The 14,906-nt window shown below is 44.5% G+C and overlaps 2 protein-coding genes across 6 annotated transcripts in view; one reads left to right on the top strand and one right to left on the bottom strand.

The window, feature by feature from the left end:
- The window catches only part of LOC110320040 (serine/threonine-protein kinase TNNI3K), a 250,965-nt gene that overhangs the window by 183,634 nt on the left and 52,425 nt on the right, over nt 1-14,906 (top strand). The gene's annotated exons all lie outside the window — the stretch shown is intronic.
- Nucleotides 3,484-14,048, bottom strand: Lrrc53 (leucine rich repeat containing 53). Its single transcript, XM_029537482.1, is given in 8 exon segments — nt 3,484-5,546; nt 8,428-8,943; nt 10,944-11,097; nt 11,099-11,154; nt 11,157-11,535; nt 11,538-11,632; nt 11,635-11,754; nt 13,961-14,048. Coding segments are annotated over 8 exon segments (3,471 nt in total).

Raw genomic sequence — 14,906 nt, 5'->3', positions numbered from 1 at the left:
GTGTGTGTGTGTGTGTGTGTGTGTGTGTGTGTGTAGAAGGAGACTGTTCTAGTGGAAATGTTGCATTACTAAGAAGTGGATTTTATCAGCACAGCACACAGAAGACTGGCTCTAGTTTCAGGCAGAGAGAGAGACAAGGTGGTATTGAACAGTGGAGCTGCCAAGCATCTAGTGACATTGAGTTTTCACTCAAGTGAGTCTGCCTTGGCTTCTGATGATGTTCTGCTCTTTCTATTGTCTTTACAATGCCTGGAAAGGTCCTTAGCATATCAGCAGGGTGGGTGATAAGGGGATAGCAACAAGAGAACAACACTCCGTTTTTTTTTCTTCAACACTTAGTTTATTGAGTCTCTACTGCTGAATCCTGCAGTGTTGTCCATGGACCTGAGGGCTTTAAACATTATGTAGTGATTAAATAAATAAACATTAATAAATTTAGGACTATGAGCCAAGATTAAAGAAGACTCTATGAAAATGCAAAGGAAATCAACTCCAGAAAACTGAGGACAGAAAGAATGTGAGTCCTTGAAGTCTTCCCGGAAATGACACTTGGGCTAAAATCAAAATCCAAAGGCCAGCATTCACTGATTTGGTGAGAGAATGAATTCATGCACGCTGAGAGGAAACGTGTACATCTATTGTGAGCAAAGAGATGAAGGGTTTGCTGGTTTTGACAACACTGAAGTCAATGACAGGTTAAACCTCTAGACCAGATAGCATTTGGTAAAGAGATCTTTAGATATAAACAACTAACACCATGTTATTCTGCCCATTGCTTCATTTCCATGTTCAATTTTTGAGAATTTCAGACACTAGTACTGTATTAACATCATTTACACACCCCTTTGCACCTCTGAAACTCCTACCTAGTCACCCCCAGACTCCCTCTCAAAATTCATGACACAAATTCATGACAGTCCAAGTCCCCAATATTCCAAAGTCTGTAGTACTGGCTTAAGTGTCTCCACCGACTAAAGGCATTTCCAGACAGTAACAGAAACATAAGGAAGCATGTTTTGTTGTTTTGTTTTGTTTTTTAAACAGTGCTTGTGTAATCATGACTCGCCTGGAATTTGCGATGTAGACCAGACTGACTTTGGTAAATAATGTCAACCTTTGTATCTGCAATATGAATTTATACAAGAAATTATAGATGATTTTAATCTTACCACTAAAGTAGTAAAAATTCTATAATGGAATTTTTTTTTAGAGTTATACTTGCTAGGTACGAGGCTTTCCCCTTTTTTACTGAAACTGTTGTTGAATGTAACTGTTGAATGTAACTGTTGAATGTAACTCTGTCCATGAAGTAGCCTCTGGGTTATCTTTGACTGCTGGGCAGCACATTATTCACTTCACCCTCATGTCTGTGCAAAAGCAGAGATTCTCCAGCCCCCATCCTCTTGCTCAGAATGAGCATCCCTGGGTGCAGCCTGAAACCATGCTTCCCACAATCACCCTAGCAGCCTGTGCCCGGTAGAGACAGACCTGAAGCCTGAAAGCTAAAGCCAAGGTTCTGAGGTCAAAACTGCCCCCAGGGGCTGCTGACACTGTGATCCAGTTGATTATAACAAGCACTTGTGCAGTTGCCATGGGGATTCAAGGCTAACAGAAACCTACGATCTGTTGCAAAAGAAGCAGCCTAAGGAAGAGGTGACAAGGTGCAGGGTCACCTCTGCCGCCTTCTGAGAGGCAGCGGTGAGGAAGAGGAGGTTTCACCCCTGCAACTGTAATGCTGGCAGCAGCAGCAAGGAGAGAGAACAAGGCTGAGGGCCCTTCATTACAGAGACAAAACTTATTAGGGAAACTGAATATAGAAACAAAAACCATCGCCCCATCCCCCTCTCCAAGAGAACTGTCAGTGAGAACAGAAGGGACTGACCAGACAGGACTGACCAGATGGGACTGACAGCAGTTAGGTGCTCCTCTCACAGCAAAGATGTTTCCCACAATGAAGTGGTATCGGGAGAAAAAGGAGGCACGGGCGTGTGATAACGGAGTGAAGCCCAGGCAGAGAGGGTAAGTGAGAACAGATAGGATGAGAACTGAGCCAGAGATGTCTGATTCTTGGCAAGACAGAGGAAGGGGGTGAAAGGCTCTCAAAACGAGAATGTTTCATCACTTGCTGTCAGATCCACACAGGAACTAGAAGTGCAATGGGTGCCAACAGTGTTTGCAATGTCTGAGCAACCCCTTAAGCTGATTTCATATTATAGATATCAAATATAGCTAAAGGGACAGAGAGGCCAGGACAGATACAAAGATGGGACCGAGAACACTTGTTTCTGTTTAATCCCCTCCCTATCCCCACTGCACAGTGTGAACTATCCTGTTCTGCTCTGTGAATACATAGGCTAAACATCTTTCTTGGGTATCAGTAATCAATTGCCTGAGCAGACCTGTCATCTTCAGGTAAATGTGACTTTCAGTGATCAAGAGTTATTCCTCGTTGCTGCTAAATCCAGTATTTATGAGCACATTTGGTTCCTCTGTGCAAGGGGGGCTGGGGGGAGGGGGTGACACTCTCAGCAAACAGCAGCAGCAAGCTCAACTGGAGAGATCAAACCTCCAAAGACTCGCGATAATGGTTATTTGGTTTTCAAAGACTTATATTAATAACAACTGGCAATAAAGCTCATTAAAATTCCCTTTGTTCTTGAGCCACTGCGCTGTTTCTGAAACATGTTAGGAAGCAGAGCTTGCCATCTTATGGACTTAGAGGGTTTTTCAAATTTTACAGTTGGCCTGGAAATCCTCAATTATTTCCCCTTAGAGAAATAGCAGGTTTTTTAAGACTTCTACTTAAGATCTAAGAAAATTATCGACAAAGCGATTACAAATGGGTAAAATTTACCACTCTGCAGTACAATTAACAAACACGGCTGAATTTTCATTACACCATAATTAAGAAAACAGATCAGGCGCACATGAATCTGTGCTCATCAGTGCAGAAAGCAAGGTTGTAATAGCACTAATTGAGACGTGCATAACAATTTCCATAAAATAAACGTCACATGCAAAATGTTCTCTTCACGTTGAACATTTCATTTCTTCGAGACTTTTTAAGTCTTTGGTTGATTTTCCAGGGCTAGGCAAAAGTTCCCATCATTCTGTTCCTTGAAGGAACCTATTCAATACACTACAGGGAGCATAATCCAGGCTCCATCTTCAACTTCTGTGCTATAGCTGACTATGAACTCTTATTTCACTGGGAATGAAGAATTACAGAGAAACTATTCCCTGAATGGTATGTGTTCAGTGTCCACAGAGTCTAGGGGATATTTTTGATCTGCCAAGAAGCTAGCCTAAGCAGGAAATGGCTGGTTTGCAAGTTGCCGTTTCTGACTCTCTACTTCTAAAAGTGGGGGGTAAGGGTCCCCAGTAAACCATGTGTCCAGTGAGATCTTTAAGCAGGGTTTTCAGCTGCGTTTTCAGCGTTAGGAATTAGAGGCGCCCTGTTTTCTACCTCAGAATGAATGACATTTAACTCCTGTGAGGGGTAAGAAACTCCTGGTGCTCCCCTGACCTGGCAGCTTCCCTGTGTTCCCTGTCTTTTCTATCTGGTTGGTTATCTCCAGGGTATCTGCAATGAGGCTCATGGTTGTGAGTTTGAGGATCTGTCTCACTCTGTAGCATGCTAGTTTGGACTTTACTCAAGTCTTTAATGGAAACCGTCTCCTTGTCAGCGCTGGGATAACACAACACAAGTTTCTCCTTCCCTGAACCTTCCAGTGTCTGCTGCCTTTCCTCTGCAGGGCCCATTTGTGTTGTCCAACTTGCTGAATGGGAATTTGTATCTCTCTCCTGGAGTGCGTGTCCCTGTTCTCCCACCCCTGCCTGCGTCCCTGCTGGTTCGCCTCTGTTATCTCCCTGTGATCGGGTGTTGGTGTCTCTTCCTCTCCCGCTGCAGTTGTGCTGCTGTGGGAGACAGTGTGGCACCAGGAATGGCAGGTTATTGTAAGGTTGTGTCCAGGCCGTGGGAGAGGCTACATGATCCTCTGTGTGAGAAATCTTGTTTCCTACATCAATCTCTTTCCCATCCATAATACAATTTTCCACTCCTCCATGGCATATGTTGGATGTGTTTGTTAATGGTTTTTCCTCACTTCCACACTGTTCATGGCCTGGTTTTTGCTCTTCCTGTTGTAAAGTTTGATTCTCATCCAAAATGTGATCTTTGCTGAAGGTGTTGATCACCTGGTCTCCAAGGAACAAAGTAAACTGATTTAATTCATTGATCTTTAATTTGTCCTGGTTTGTGTGTTGAGTGGACACCATTACTGCCTGGTCAATAACCCCCCTGGAGTGTTGAGATTGTAAAACACTGTTTTCTCCTTTTCCCAAACAGTCTGGGGAGGGGCCAAGAACTTCCCCTTGTGGAGGAGTGGCATTTTCCATTTGCTGGGGTGAGAGAAGAGGATGTGAATGCTTGTGCTCAGGAACCCTGACTGACGGCTGAGGCACCATTAATAAGCTCTCATTAGGAGTGTGGCCCATTGGGCAGCAGCTGCCCTGCTCAGAACTCCAATTGTCTACAGACAAGCTGCCAGCTCTGAAGGTGCCATTTCTTTCCTGATAAGGGGAAGGGGTCTGATGTAGGGTGTGTCCCAGTGGCACCTTTGAACAAGTGAGCTTAGCATGGCTGCTCCTCTCTGGCAACTGAGAACGGACGAAAGACACAGATTTTGCTTTGACTTTTCTCTCAGAAGTTCTGGCTGGTCTCTGGGGAGGTAACCTTGTTTGTTTATGTCTCCTGGTGGGTCCTGATGTGGATTCCTCTGGGTGGACCCTAGTTTTTCCAAAGGGGTGCAGATCTACCTTTAGCCTTACATTCTGTCCTTTCACTTTCCCCCTCAGATGGGAGGATTTGAGTCTCTTCTTCTTCAGAACCTGTTGCTCTGGAAGATTTTCTCTTGCTTCCTTGACCTCCTCCATGCTGGTGCAGTTTTTGATATCCAAGGAAGTCGTGTGTTGGCTTTCACTATCTTGCTGTCTCCAGGAGACCGGTGTTTCTGCTGACATCACCAGCCCTTTTGTCCTAACTGAATCAGGGTCCTGGAATTTAACCCTCTTTGTAGAATATGCCTTCTTGAATTTTGCTGACAGCCTTGATTTATCTTTGTTCCCTTGAGTCCTGAGGAATTTTTCTATTGCTCTGTTAATTTGAATTTGTTGCTTCTCAGATTCTGTGTGCTCTCTTCTATCTGGCTTCTTCTGCCTCATAAAATCTTGAAATGCATCCCAGGACACATATTTGCAGGTAAAGGAAGTATTGGAATGAGAATGTGTAGGCTTGCTCTGCTTTAAAGGGTCCTGATGATGGTCATATCCCACTCTGTGTCTGTGGGCAATCCTGCCTACAACACATTCCCCTGGCTCCTGTTGCTTGGAGGATGAGCTGGTGATGAACACTCTCGGTGCAGCATTGTGTCCTTTTCCCATCAGAGGCCGCCACGATTCGTTTGTTAAGTGTTTCCCAAGACTCACTCTTGCCAAGGTTGGGACAGATGTCGCATATCTGCTTCTAAGTGTGTCACTGCTCATATCTGCTGAACAATAAATGCAGGAATTTACCACTAGTCACACTTAGTATTCAAAACAACCAGAGGTCTATGAACCTTATGCAAGTTGTAAAATTACTCTTTTAATTGAGACAATTTCTGAGTTTTTCCTAAATTTCTGCTGATAGGAAAGAGGACCCTTGACTATTTGGTGTGTTTGCAACTGTGTTCTTCCTAGCCACCTCTCAGTCAGCTGTGATGCTGACTTAGAAACAGTGCCATTAGGATTGTAAATGACATACATGTTCATACTTAGAGTCCATCATGTTTATGTTAGCTTTAAAGATGACTGACATCTGAATCCTTTTCAAATGGTACAATAGGTTTTTCTTATTCATTTCCCATTTTAGAAATGGAAAAGAAATACAAATTTGGAAGAATGTAGATGAAATATTAAGCAATGTTCAGGCCTCAAGCAGAGTAACCTAGTCAACAAAAAAAGAATACCTGTTGCCTTAATGAAGGCAGAAGGCCATATTTTATTTTACTTCCTGTAAATTAATGAAATGTCCACTAAAGATTTCTTAATAAGTGGGTAATTTGGGATATTGCCAGGTGCCAATATCTACCTATGACTTTAGAATAGTATAGATAATATATACTATTAATAATAAACATTCAATAATATCAACAACAACCTAATATTAGTTTTGCTTATAGGAAGAATTAGACAGTGTGATAATTATTATATATTTATTAGCTCATTTGATATTAACAAGAGCCGTGGTCTATTGTAGAAGTTCCGCCATCTTAGGACATTTAAGAAGAAGGAAATACATTTGGGTATTTGTTATTTTTTCACAGTTCCTCCTCAGAACTCGGACCAGCCTATCTCATTCTTATCTGCAATGAGTAGAATTATGTCTCACCGGGCTGCTTTCTCTTGTTTCATGAAATCCTTTAGTTTAGAGGGGAAAAAAGGAAGAACTTCCATTTATTAGGTAAAAGAAGAGGTGAACCAAGCCCAAGCTAGAATGTCACCATACCCTAAGGCACACTTGTGGGCTACTTTGAGAAAGCTGCTGGTGTGGAAAGGGCTGGTGTGCATGTGCAAGTATCCTGGGGGAGTGTTGATGGTCTTCACCAGATTCTCAGAAGTTCTAGAAACAGAAGGCAAACAGCAAGAACTACTCAACGAGGAGACTTCTTGCACTTTCTGTACCCAGAGAAGTCTGTCCTGAAGTCCCATGTTACAGGCATAAACTTGAACTTGTCTCCAAAACCAGGTATGGTCTTGACTGCCTTCCTGAATTCTCCACCTCCAAACCCCTCCCCCCAGGATACTGAAGAACTGCAGGTGTCTCCCCAAGGTCATCATTGATGTGACAGACCAAGAAGCCAGGGCTACAAAGGGTTAACTAGCCATGTCCTCTTGTGTCTATAACTCCCCCACAGACAGAACAAGCAAGGATTTAGGTTCCTCTGAAAGCTAAAAGGAAATGAAAAAGCTAAGCCCTGATTTCTTATAAAGTAAAACCAATCTTTTCTGATTTCTATGGAATCTGTTTTTTTTTCTTGGCCATCTTTTTCTGGAGTCAAACCCTCAGCCCCAAGGAACCAGCAAGAAATATACTCAGATAAACTCACATCCTGCCTTATGCCACATAGGAAATAAAATATAGTTTCATTCTTATCCTGTGGTGCCTGAATCCAGCCTTAGGGCCAGATCCCCACAGAAAGTATATCACATGATTCCGCTGTCATTCATTTTCCAACAGAATATCCTGCTTCCTCCAAACCAGTCGAAATAAGTGGCAGAGCCTGTCCTGAGCAGCCGTGTGAGTGTAAGTGTGCACTGCAGGGCGTGAGAGCATTGCCCCAGAATTCAGGAAGGAAAGGAAGATGCTCGATTCATTGCCTTCACAGAAGTATTGGCATTGCCTGTCGACAGCAGGTTGGTGCCACGGCCAGTTCCACTGGGCTCCCAACGTGAGACAATGAATTAAGCCCTGACTTTCCCAGAACTGAGAAGTTAGAATGCTTGACAGCTCAGCAAGCAAAGTGTGTTTCTTGACATCATTCCCAAAATGAATCACTGGTGTGAGGAGGCCATTCTTCTCAAATGCCATGCTCCAGGGAGGCTGTTTACTGCAAATTGGCATCAGAGCTCAGAGGATGCTGGAATGAAAGCTGGTACGCACGCTCTTAGAAATCTCAGCAATATTGCTATCGAGGCTTCTCTTTCCCCTCTAAAGCATCCTTAAGTATTGGGTCTTGACATTCACTTTTCAGGGAGGAGAGGCAACATAGATAGCTCATGCAGCTGCACATACAAAACAGTCAGAGAGAGAGTCTCACACTCACCACATACACAGGAAGCACACTCTCACAGAGACATTCACACAGACACACAGACACATACACAGATACTCAGGCAGGCGCATGTGTGCATTGACACAGGCACACACATATACTTGGACATGCACATATGTGTGTTTATATATACACATAGGTTCTCAGACATGCACGCGTGCATGTTTACACACACTGCACATACACACATACACACAGGTTCTCAGACAAAGACATGTGAATGTTTACACACACCTATACACACAAATTATCAGACATACATATGTACATGTTTATATATACACAGGTTCTCAGAATTTCACCTGTGTGTTTATATATACACATACACACATTCTCTCTCTCTCTCTCTCTCTCTCTCTCTCTCTCTCTCTCTCTCTCTCTCTCTCTCTCTCTCTCTCTCTCTCTCTCTCTCTCTCTCTCCTTCTCCCTCTCCCCCTCCCTCCTTCCCAGTACCTTTATATCTTTAAAAAAGGAAGAAACCGACTAAACAGGCTACAGTGAATTTTACAGCACTTCTCTAAGCACAGTGGGGTTTTCTAACAGACAAGCTCACCTATTATTCTTGATCCATGCTGTGGCAGGATTTGAGACTGGACTTCTCCATGCTTCTGGTAGTTTGGCTTTTCAGCTGTCTTTGGACAACATCTTGTCACTGAATCTGCATCATAAAGAGCTTCCTTGTTCCCCGGAGGCCACGAGCATCCTGCCTGTAGCAGCTCATCGCCCAGGCAAGAGCGAGCACTGTGTGCCCCATGGCCTCTCCCTTTCAGCTTTCTGAATGAAACGTCCAGGGCTGTGGACGTGGGGGCTGGCATTGTTTGATGGCTGTTGTCCTGTCTACGTGGTGTTTCCTTTCTGGAGCCCACGTCGGACATGACCTCGGTCTCATTTTCTCGAGTTAAGTGGCAGTTACAGTACCCTACGGCACGGCCATTTCTTGCTTCGTAAGCACACAGGGATTCATTGAGGGTTCTGCAACAAAGGTTTTTGGATATGCGTTCATTTGCTCTGCCTTGTTGGAGTTTCCAGTTAAATATGATTAACCCTGCACATGTAAGACCAATGGCTCCTGTGGCATTAAAAAAAAAAAAAAAAACAGACAATTAGAACACCATAGGAGATGTGTGATGCTCACACATGTGAAGACACAAGAAAAGGCGTCTATCATCTATCACCACAGGAAAACCATCAAGCCAGACAGTAGCTGTTTTGATTGACTTCATTCTACTGTGCGATTTGTATATTAAGAATTCCAGGGTCAGAGACGTGGATGCCTGGGTAAGAACGTTGTTTGCACAAACTTTGGCACCTGAGATCAAATACTTACCATTTGTGAGAAAATCTGGGTGTGGTCACATGTGCTCTAACACCAGAGCTATGGGAGGCAGAGGCAGAAGGATCACTGTGGTTTGCTGGGTACCATTGTCGCTCCAGGTTCAGTGAGAGGCCATCGCAAGGCAGTAAGGTAGAGGCTGATAGAGTAGTGCACCCCACACTCTCCTCTAGCTACCACGTGAACACAGCTTTATGCATACTTGTGCAAACATGACATGCTGCACCATACTGCACACATACACACATGATGTTGTGGATATGCCTGTGTTGCCTGTTTCATGCCTGAACCTCTCAGTCCAGTTTGAACCCCATGACCTAAACTTGGCTGTGCAGCTGCCTGAGTTTTCTCTGGAATATCTGTTATTTATCCCGGCTCTCAGATTCTGGATACAATCAGGGAGGATCTGTTGCTGTTGTAACACTTCTGCCATTTGTGGGAAATCATTTCTTGGCATTTTAGATTACCAATGTTGTTACACAAATGTTATAGGACAATCACAAGACATAGACAGACAGACAGACAGACAGACAAACAGACAGACAGACAGACAGACAGATGGATGGACAGACAGAATTTGAAACACACAGACACATATACAGACAGGCAGAGAAATTTGTGTGTTCATGTACACACACAATCAGAAACACAACACAGAGAAACAGACACACACACAAACACCACCCTCATTATCCTGTGTATATTTGTCACCATGCACTGAGATCATTTTAAAACACACAGAGAGATCAATAACTCAAGAAATTTTGACTAATGGCCGTACTGTGTATCATTCATCTGCCAAGATATGATACCGAGTGCATTTTTAAATTCCATTACTCTTAAAAATTGGGTTATATCTATCCCTTTCTTGGTATGGGCCAAGTATGTGAAAGAGAAGATACGAGTCCTCAAAGAATTCAAAGTCCTCTCGCAACAAGGCACGGAGCTTATTCTAAGTTATGAGTCTGGTCAGAGGGGAGGCAGAGTTCAATCTGCGTCACAAGCTGACTGACTCAGTGGCTGCTCCACAGGCCCTGTGTGTGTGGTTTCCAAGTTTCTCCTGCTGACACTGGCTCATGGTTCTGGAAAAACCCACTGGCAAGTTTTTAAATACATACACACACACACACACACACACACACACACACACACACACATGGTTAGCTTGGTATGGACACTCAAAAACAGCACAAGCAGGTCAGAGGACAGTGAAGGAGTTATGTGTCTTCCCTGTATGGTCCCTGCAGATGAAATCCAGGCCATTGGCTTGGAAGTAAGTGTCTTTACCCACTGAACCATCTCTCCTATCCCCACTGGTGACTTTTAAAAAGGAGGAAAAGTGCTTACAGCTCACCATGTCTTTAAACCTTTTCCTTGAGTCCTAGATAAACATCCCAGTAGTGTGCGGAAAAGTGGTTACTGAAATAGAGTATCCCTGTGTTGCAGTCATGGTAACAGGAAGTGTTAGTAACAAGAAGAGTTCATCTTTCCAAATTACTATACGAGTTACACTGGGACCGTAGTCCTTCATTCTCAGGTTCCTATCTCTTGTCTTACACTGCTCTTCTGAAACAAGAAGTGCTGGCAACCTGGGCTAGGTCTGCTAACACCTCTACACCGTTCGCCTCTCCCTTCCACAATCCTCCCGCTCTCCCAGCTGCTGTGGGGGCGACTCACATGCTCCAAGAAAACACACTCAAGGGTGGAAAGAAGAGGCCTATGTTTCCCAGGTGTACCTGCAAAGCCAAGCACAGTGATGAGAGCCACATCCTGCCCTGGGAGGAGAGGACGCCTGTCCTTTAGAGCCAGAGTGACGTTATGACCCTTAGAGCCACAGTTGGACTCAGACAGTCTCTGCATGTTCTTCGCAGTGGCCACAGCTGAGAGGGAACACATCACAGTTTAGGTTCTTGGTATTACGAAGTGTGTGAGCCGGAGACTTCACTTTCTTAAAAAGCGGGCTAACGGGTAAAGGTCACAGGTACAGCTCCAGTGGTGCCGCTCCAAGCTTAGGCTGCTCAGCTGCTTCAGTGGGGTAAATGCATCTGGCATGTGAGCCAACATGCTTCTAGAAAGATCCACTTCCTGCCTTTGGGGCAGGGGCTGGAAGGCATCCTTCTCAATTAAGGAAGTAAAACTGTTATCAAAATCCAGATGTCTGAGTCTGTAGAGACTCACGCCTTTAAAAGAACTCCGCGTGAGGTTGGTGATCTGATTTCCATCCAGCAAGAGTCGGCTCAGGGCCTTGGTCTTCCGGAACCAGGCTGCTCTCAGGCTGCGGAGGGCATTATGGCTCAGCACCAGGACCTGCAGGCCTTGCAGCTTAGCTTGCTGAAAGTGTCCGACAGAGAAGAACTGGGGATATGGTTGTGGCCCAGAGACAAGGTCCGAAGTTTGGTGAGGCGGTGCAGGGAGCCTTCCTGAATTCCATAGTGTTTCGGCTCAGCGACAGTAGAGCTAGGTTAACCAGAAGAGTCAAATTGGTATGCTTTACTGAAGAGAGGTCTCCATCTGTAAGGATTAGAACCCTGGCGGTCTCCGGAGCTGCTGTGGGGAAGAAAGCACAAGCTGGAGGCACGGACATGCACAGGGTGGAGAAGAGAGGGAGTCGCTTACAAGTTTGTCCGAAGCTGGCTGTAAGGATGCTGGGTCTTACCTCCCTCTGTCTGTGGAACATGGTGTTGAAGGGACGTAAGCCCACGTGCTCCTCAGGATGTGGAGTTAATTGGTTTGGGGGCTCACCCACACTGACGTTGTTTTGAGTAGCTTTTCAGGCTTCCTTAGAGATTGAGTCCTGAGAGGGGCCAACTCTACTACCCCTGTAGACCTCTGCCCCAACCCCTGACCTGACTTGGTAAGTCTCCCTAATAAGACTGTGTCAGCGATGGATATTTCGGCTAGAAAATCAATTACTTTTTCTTTCCAATCTCTCCAACCTAAAGGTGTGAGCTGGGGTGGGGAGGGAGGGAACTCAGTTTCCTTCCTTCCTTCCTTCCTTCCTTCCTTCCTTCCTTCCTTCCTTCCTTCCTTCCTTCCTTCCTTTGTTTTTCCTTCTTTTGCTCCAGGCTAAAGTTGTCAACTTAGTCAGATCTATATTCTCTCCAGATAACTGGAGGGTCTGACAGCAGGGTTCTCATTAAGTAGAAGCCATCTTGGCCTCCTGTCTGATATCTGTTCCCTCCAATGAAGTCCTTCCTGTGATGACAGGTGGTACTCAGGGCTTCCAACTGTTAAATCCCTTCCCATAATCACCTCTGAGCCTTAGCTGCTCTGTCCTCAGAAAACCAAAGCATTTTAACTCAATAAAGATGCATTGTAATCAGGAGTTATTGTAACACATCTTTATCATGCTAAAGGCGTTTTGACTGCAGATGACAGTATCATGAGAATGAAGGAGCCCATTGTACCCTGGAGGACTGAAGGTGATATTAGAGCCACCAGCCATGGAGGAAGCAAATTCCAGTTCCCCTGGGAAATTCAGGATGCATGGTTGAAACAAAGGGATAAAATAATAAAAGACAGAGGATGCTCCTAGTGCCTTTCCTTGGAACAATCCCTTCCCTTCTGACAGCACACACAAGCTTAAGTCAGGGCACTTTCTAAAGCACATGTTATTGATCATTTAAATTCTATTAATTCTGGCCAGTTTGGCATTTCTTGCTGCCATGTCTGAGAAGTTCAGGGGAGTTTGGTGTTTGCTGGGTGCCCAGTGCCTTGGGATTTGCAGACTTGGGATTTTGCAGAGAAAGCTCTGGTGTCTCTATCTCATCTGCAAGGAGACACCAACAGCTACCCCGTACCTTTCTGACTCTGTATTCATTAAGTCTAGCCGCACAGGGACAGCATCCTGTGTATGAGGGCACATGGAAGAGCAGCCATACAGAGGGGACACCAACTCTGCCACCCACACACACCACGGAAGCCTACTCATGGGATGGAAGCACATTGTGCCTGCTTTCAGTGCTGGTCAGGAACAGAGCACACTGCATGACTACCGTGAAACTATTCCTTCAGACAGGATGAGAGTGTCTACCTCTGAATTCCCAGCGAGCTCTGAGATTTCAGAAATGAAAGAAATTACCTTCCTCACTGTCTTTGTGCAGGCTCATTTTTGAGAATTTTCCACTGACAGAGCTTATAGCTTGTTTATCCCCTCCATGAATATCAGGATGTAAATCACATTCTCCTCAAATCTGTTAATAAGGTGTCTTATTAAATTGTTGACTTAAGCAAGCAATATGTAATGAATACAGGCAGCAGTTCTTGTTAGCATTTCTACAGCTCATTTACAGCCGATAAAGAGAGAGAGAGAGAGAGAGAGAGAGAGAGAGAGAGAGAGAGAGAGAGAGGACTTTCAAAATGAGATAGGCTTTGATAATAATCGGGTTTGCTGGTATTTTGGTTAATCTTACGAATGCTGAACAATTGCAGCTCAGGACTCAGAATCATTTACATTTGCTTCAGTTGATGGTAAGGCTCAAATCTGCACAATGCATGGAGTGAAAAAAAAAAGTAAATAATCAAAATTCTCCTTTTCTCCTTTTCGTATTTAAGTAACTTCGTGGGCTACAGATATTCTTTTGTAATAAAAACATCTCAGTTGGCCCTGAAGGTATTGACCTGTTATTGGTTGTGACAATGAGGGACAGAAAATAAAAGGTTACAAGTCCCCTAGTTGCGTTGGGCCTGCTCTTTGGGAGGGGCCTCTTTCTGGATGATGTCAGGGCAGGCAGTGCAGGTGGGAGCTTATTACCTACTATGTAGGTCAGCTGGTGGCACAAGGTTACATCTTGCATGCATACCACATGGGACGCAGGGCAGGCTGCTGTCACTTGCAACATGAAGGCAAGGGGTAAGAGTCATCCACCTGAGAAGAGAGTACAGTGCAAGAGCCATGAGGATGTGGAGTCCACAAGCAGGATTTTAGTTTTTAATGGTGGCTGCTTCTTAAGGAGTACCATGGTATCCTTGAAAGGGTGAGAAGCCCTTGTAAAGTGAACTGTTAACACATTTGATCATAAACCCAAGAACTCACACTCAGAACACTCCATTAGTAGGTAACTAAGCAACTCTGGTTCTTGGCAGAGCACGTTTGAGTTTGCAGTAACTTTGGACAACATCATCTTTTTTAAAAAAAATCTTTCATATTCTTTGAAGCTTAAGAAATGAAGGTGGTTGATATTTCGATTCACACAGACAGAAGGAGGAAACCCAAGTCTTTTAAGCTGGGTCTGACATGTGTCTCCAATGCTGAGGTCCCTCTCAGGCTCCCAGCCTCACATACCTAGAAAGAAACCAACTCCTTTCCCACAGACCTATGCGTCCCACTTAGGAGACCAAGACTGTAACTCTGCCTAGCATTAAAGTCAGCTGTGGTATTGACCAATGGTGGCACTTTTCATGAATTATTTCCTTTTTCTTAAATTTTGCTTTTCCTGTGTTAAATACAACAGCAACTACTAGAACCACCCATGACAACAACCTGTCAACCATACAGAGTTAGATGAGATGCTCTACAAACAATAAATATTCATGTTGGCCATGATGCTGCCTTTCCAAGCCTCCCCAGGGAAACTAACACCATGTCAGTTCAAAGAGGTCTCTTAAAAGGATTCCTTGGTGGAGAGAGAGGGAGGGAGGGAGGGAGAGAGAGAGAGAGAGAGAGAGAGAGAGAGAGAGAGAGAGAGAGAGAGAGAGAG

Source organism: Mus pahari, chromosome 4 (assembly GCF_900095145.1).
Source record: "Mus pahari chromosome 4, PAHARI_EIJ_v1.1, whole genome shotgun sequence".
In the NCBI taxonomy this organism is placed as follows: Eukaryota; Metazoa; Chordata; class Mammalia; order Rodentia; family Muridae; genus Mus; species Mus pahari.
This window is presented reverse-complemented; position numbering and strand designations above follow the sequence as displayed.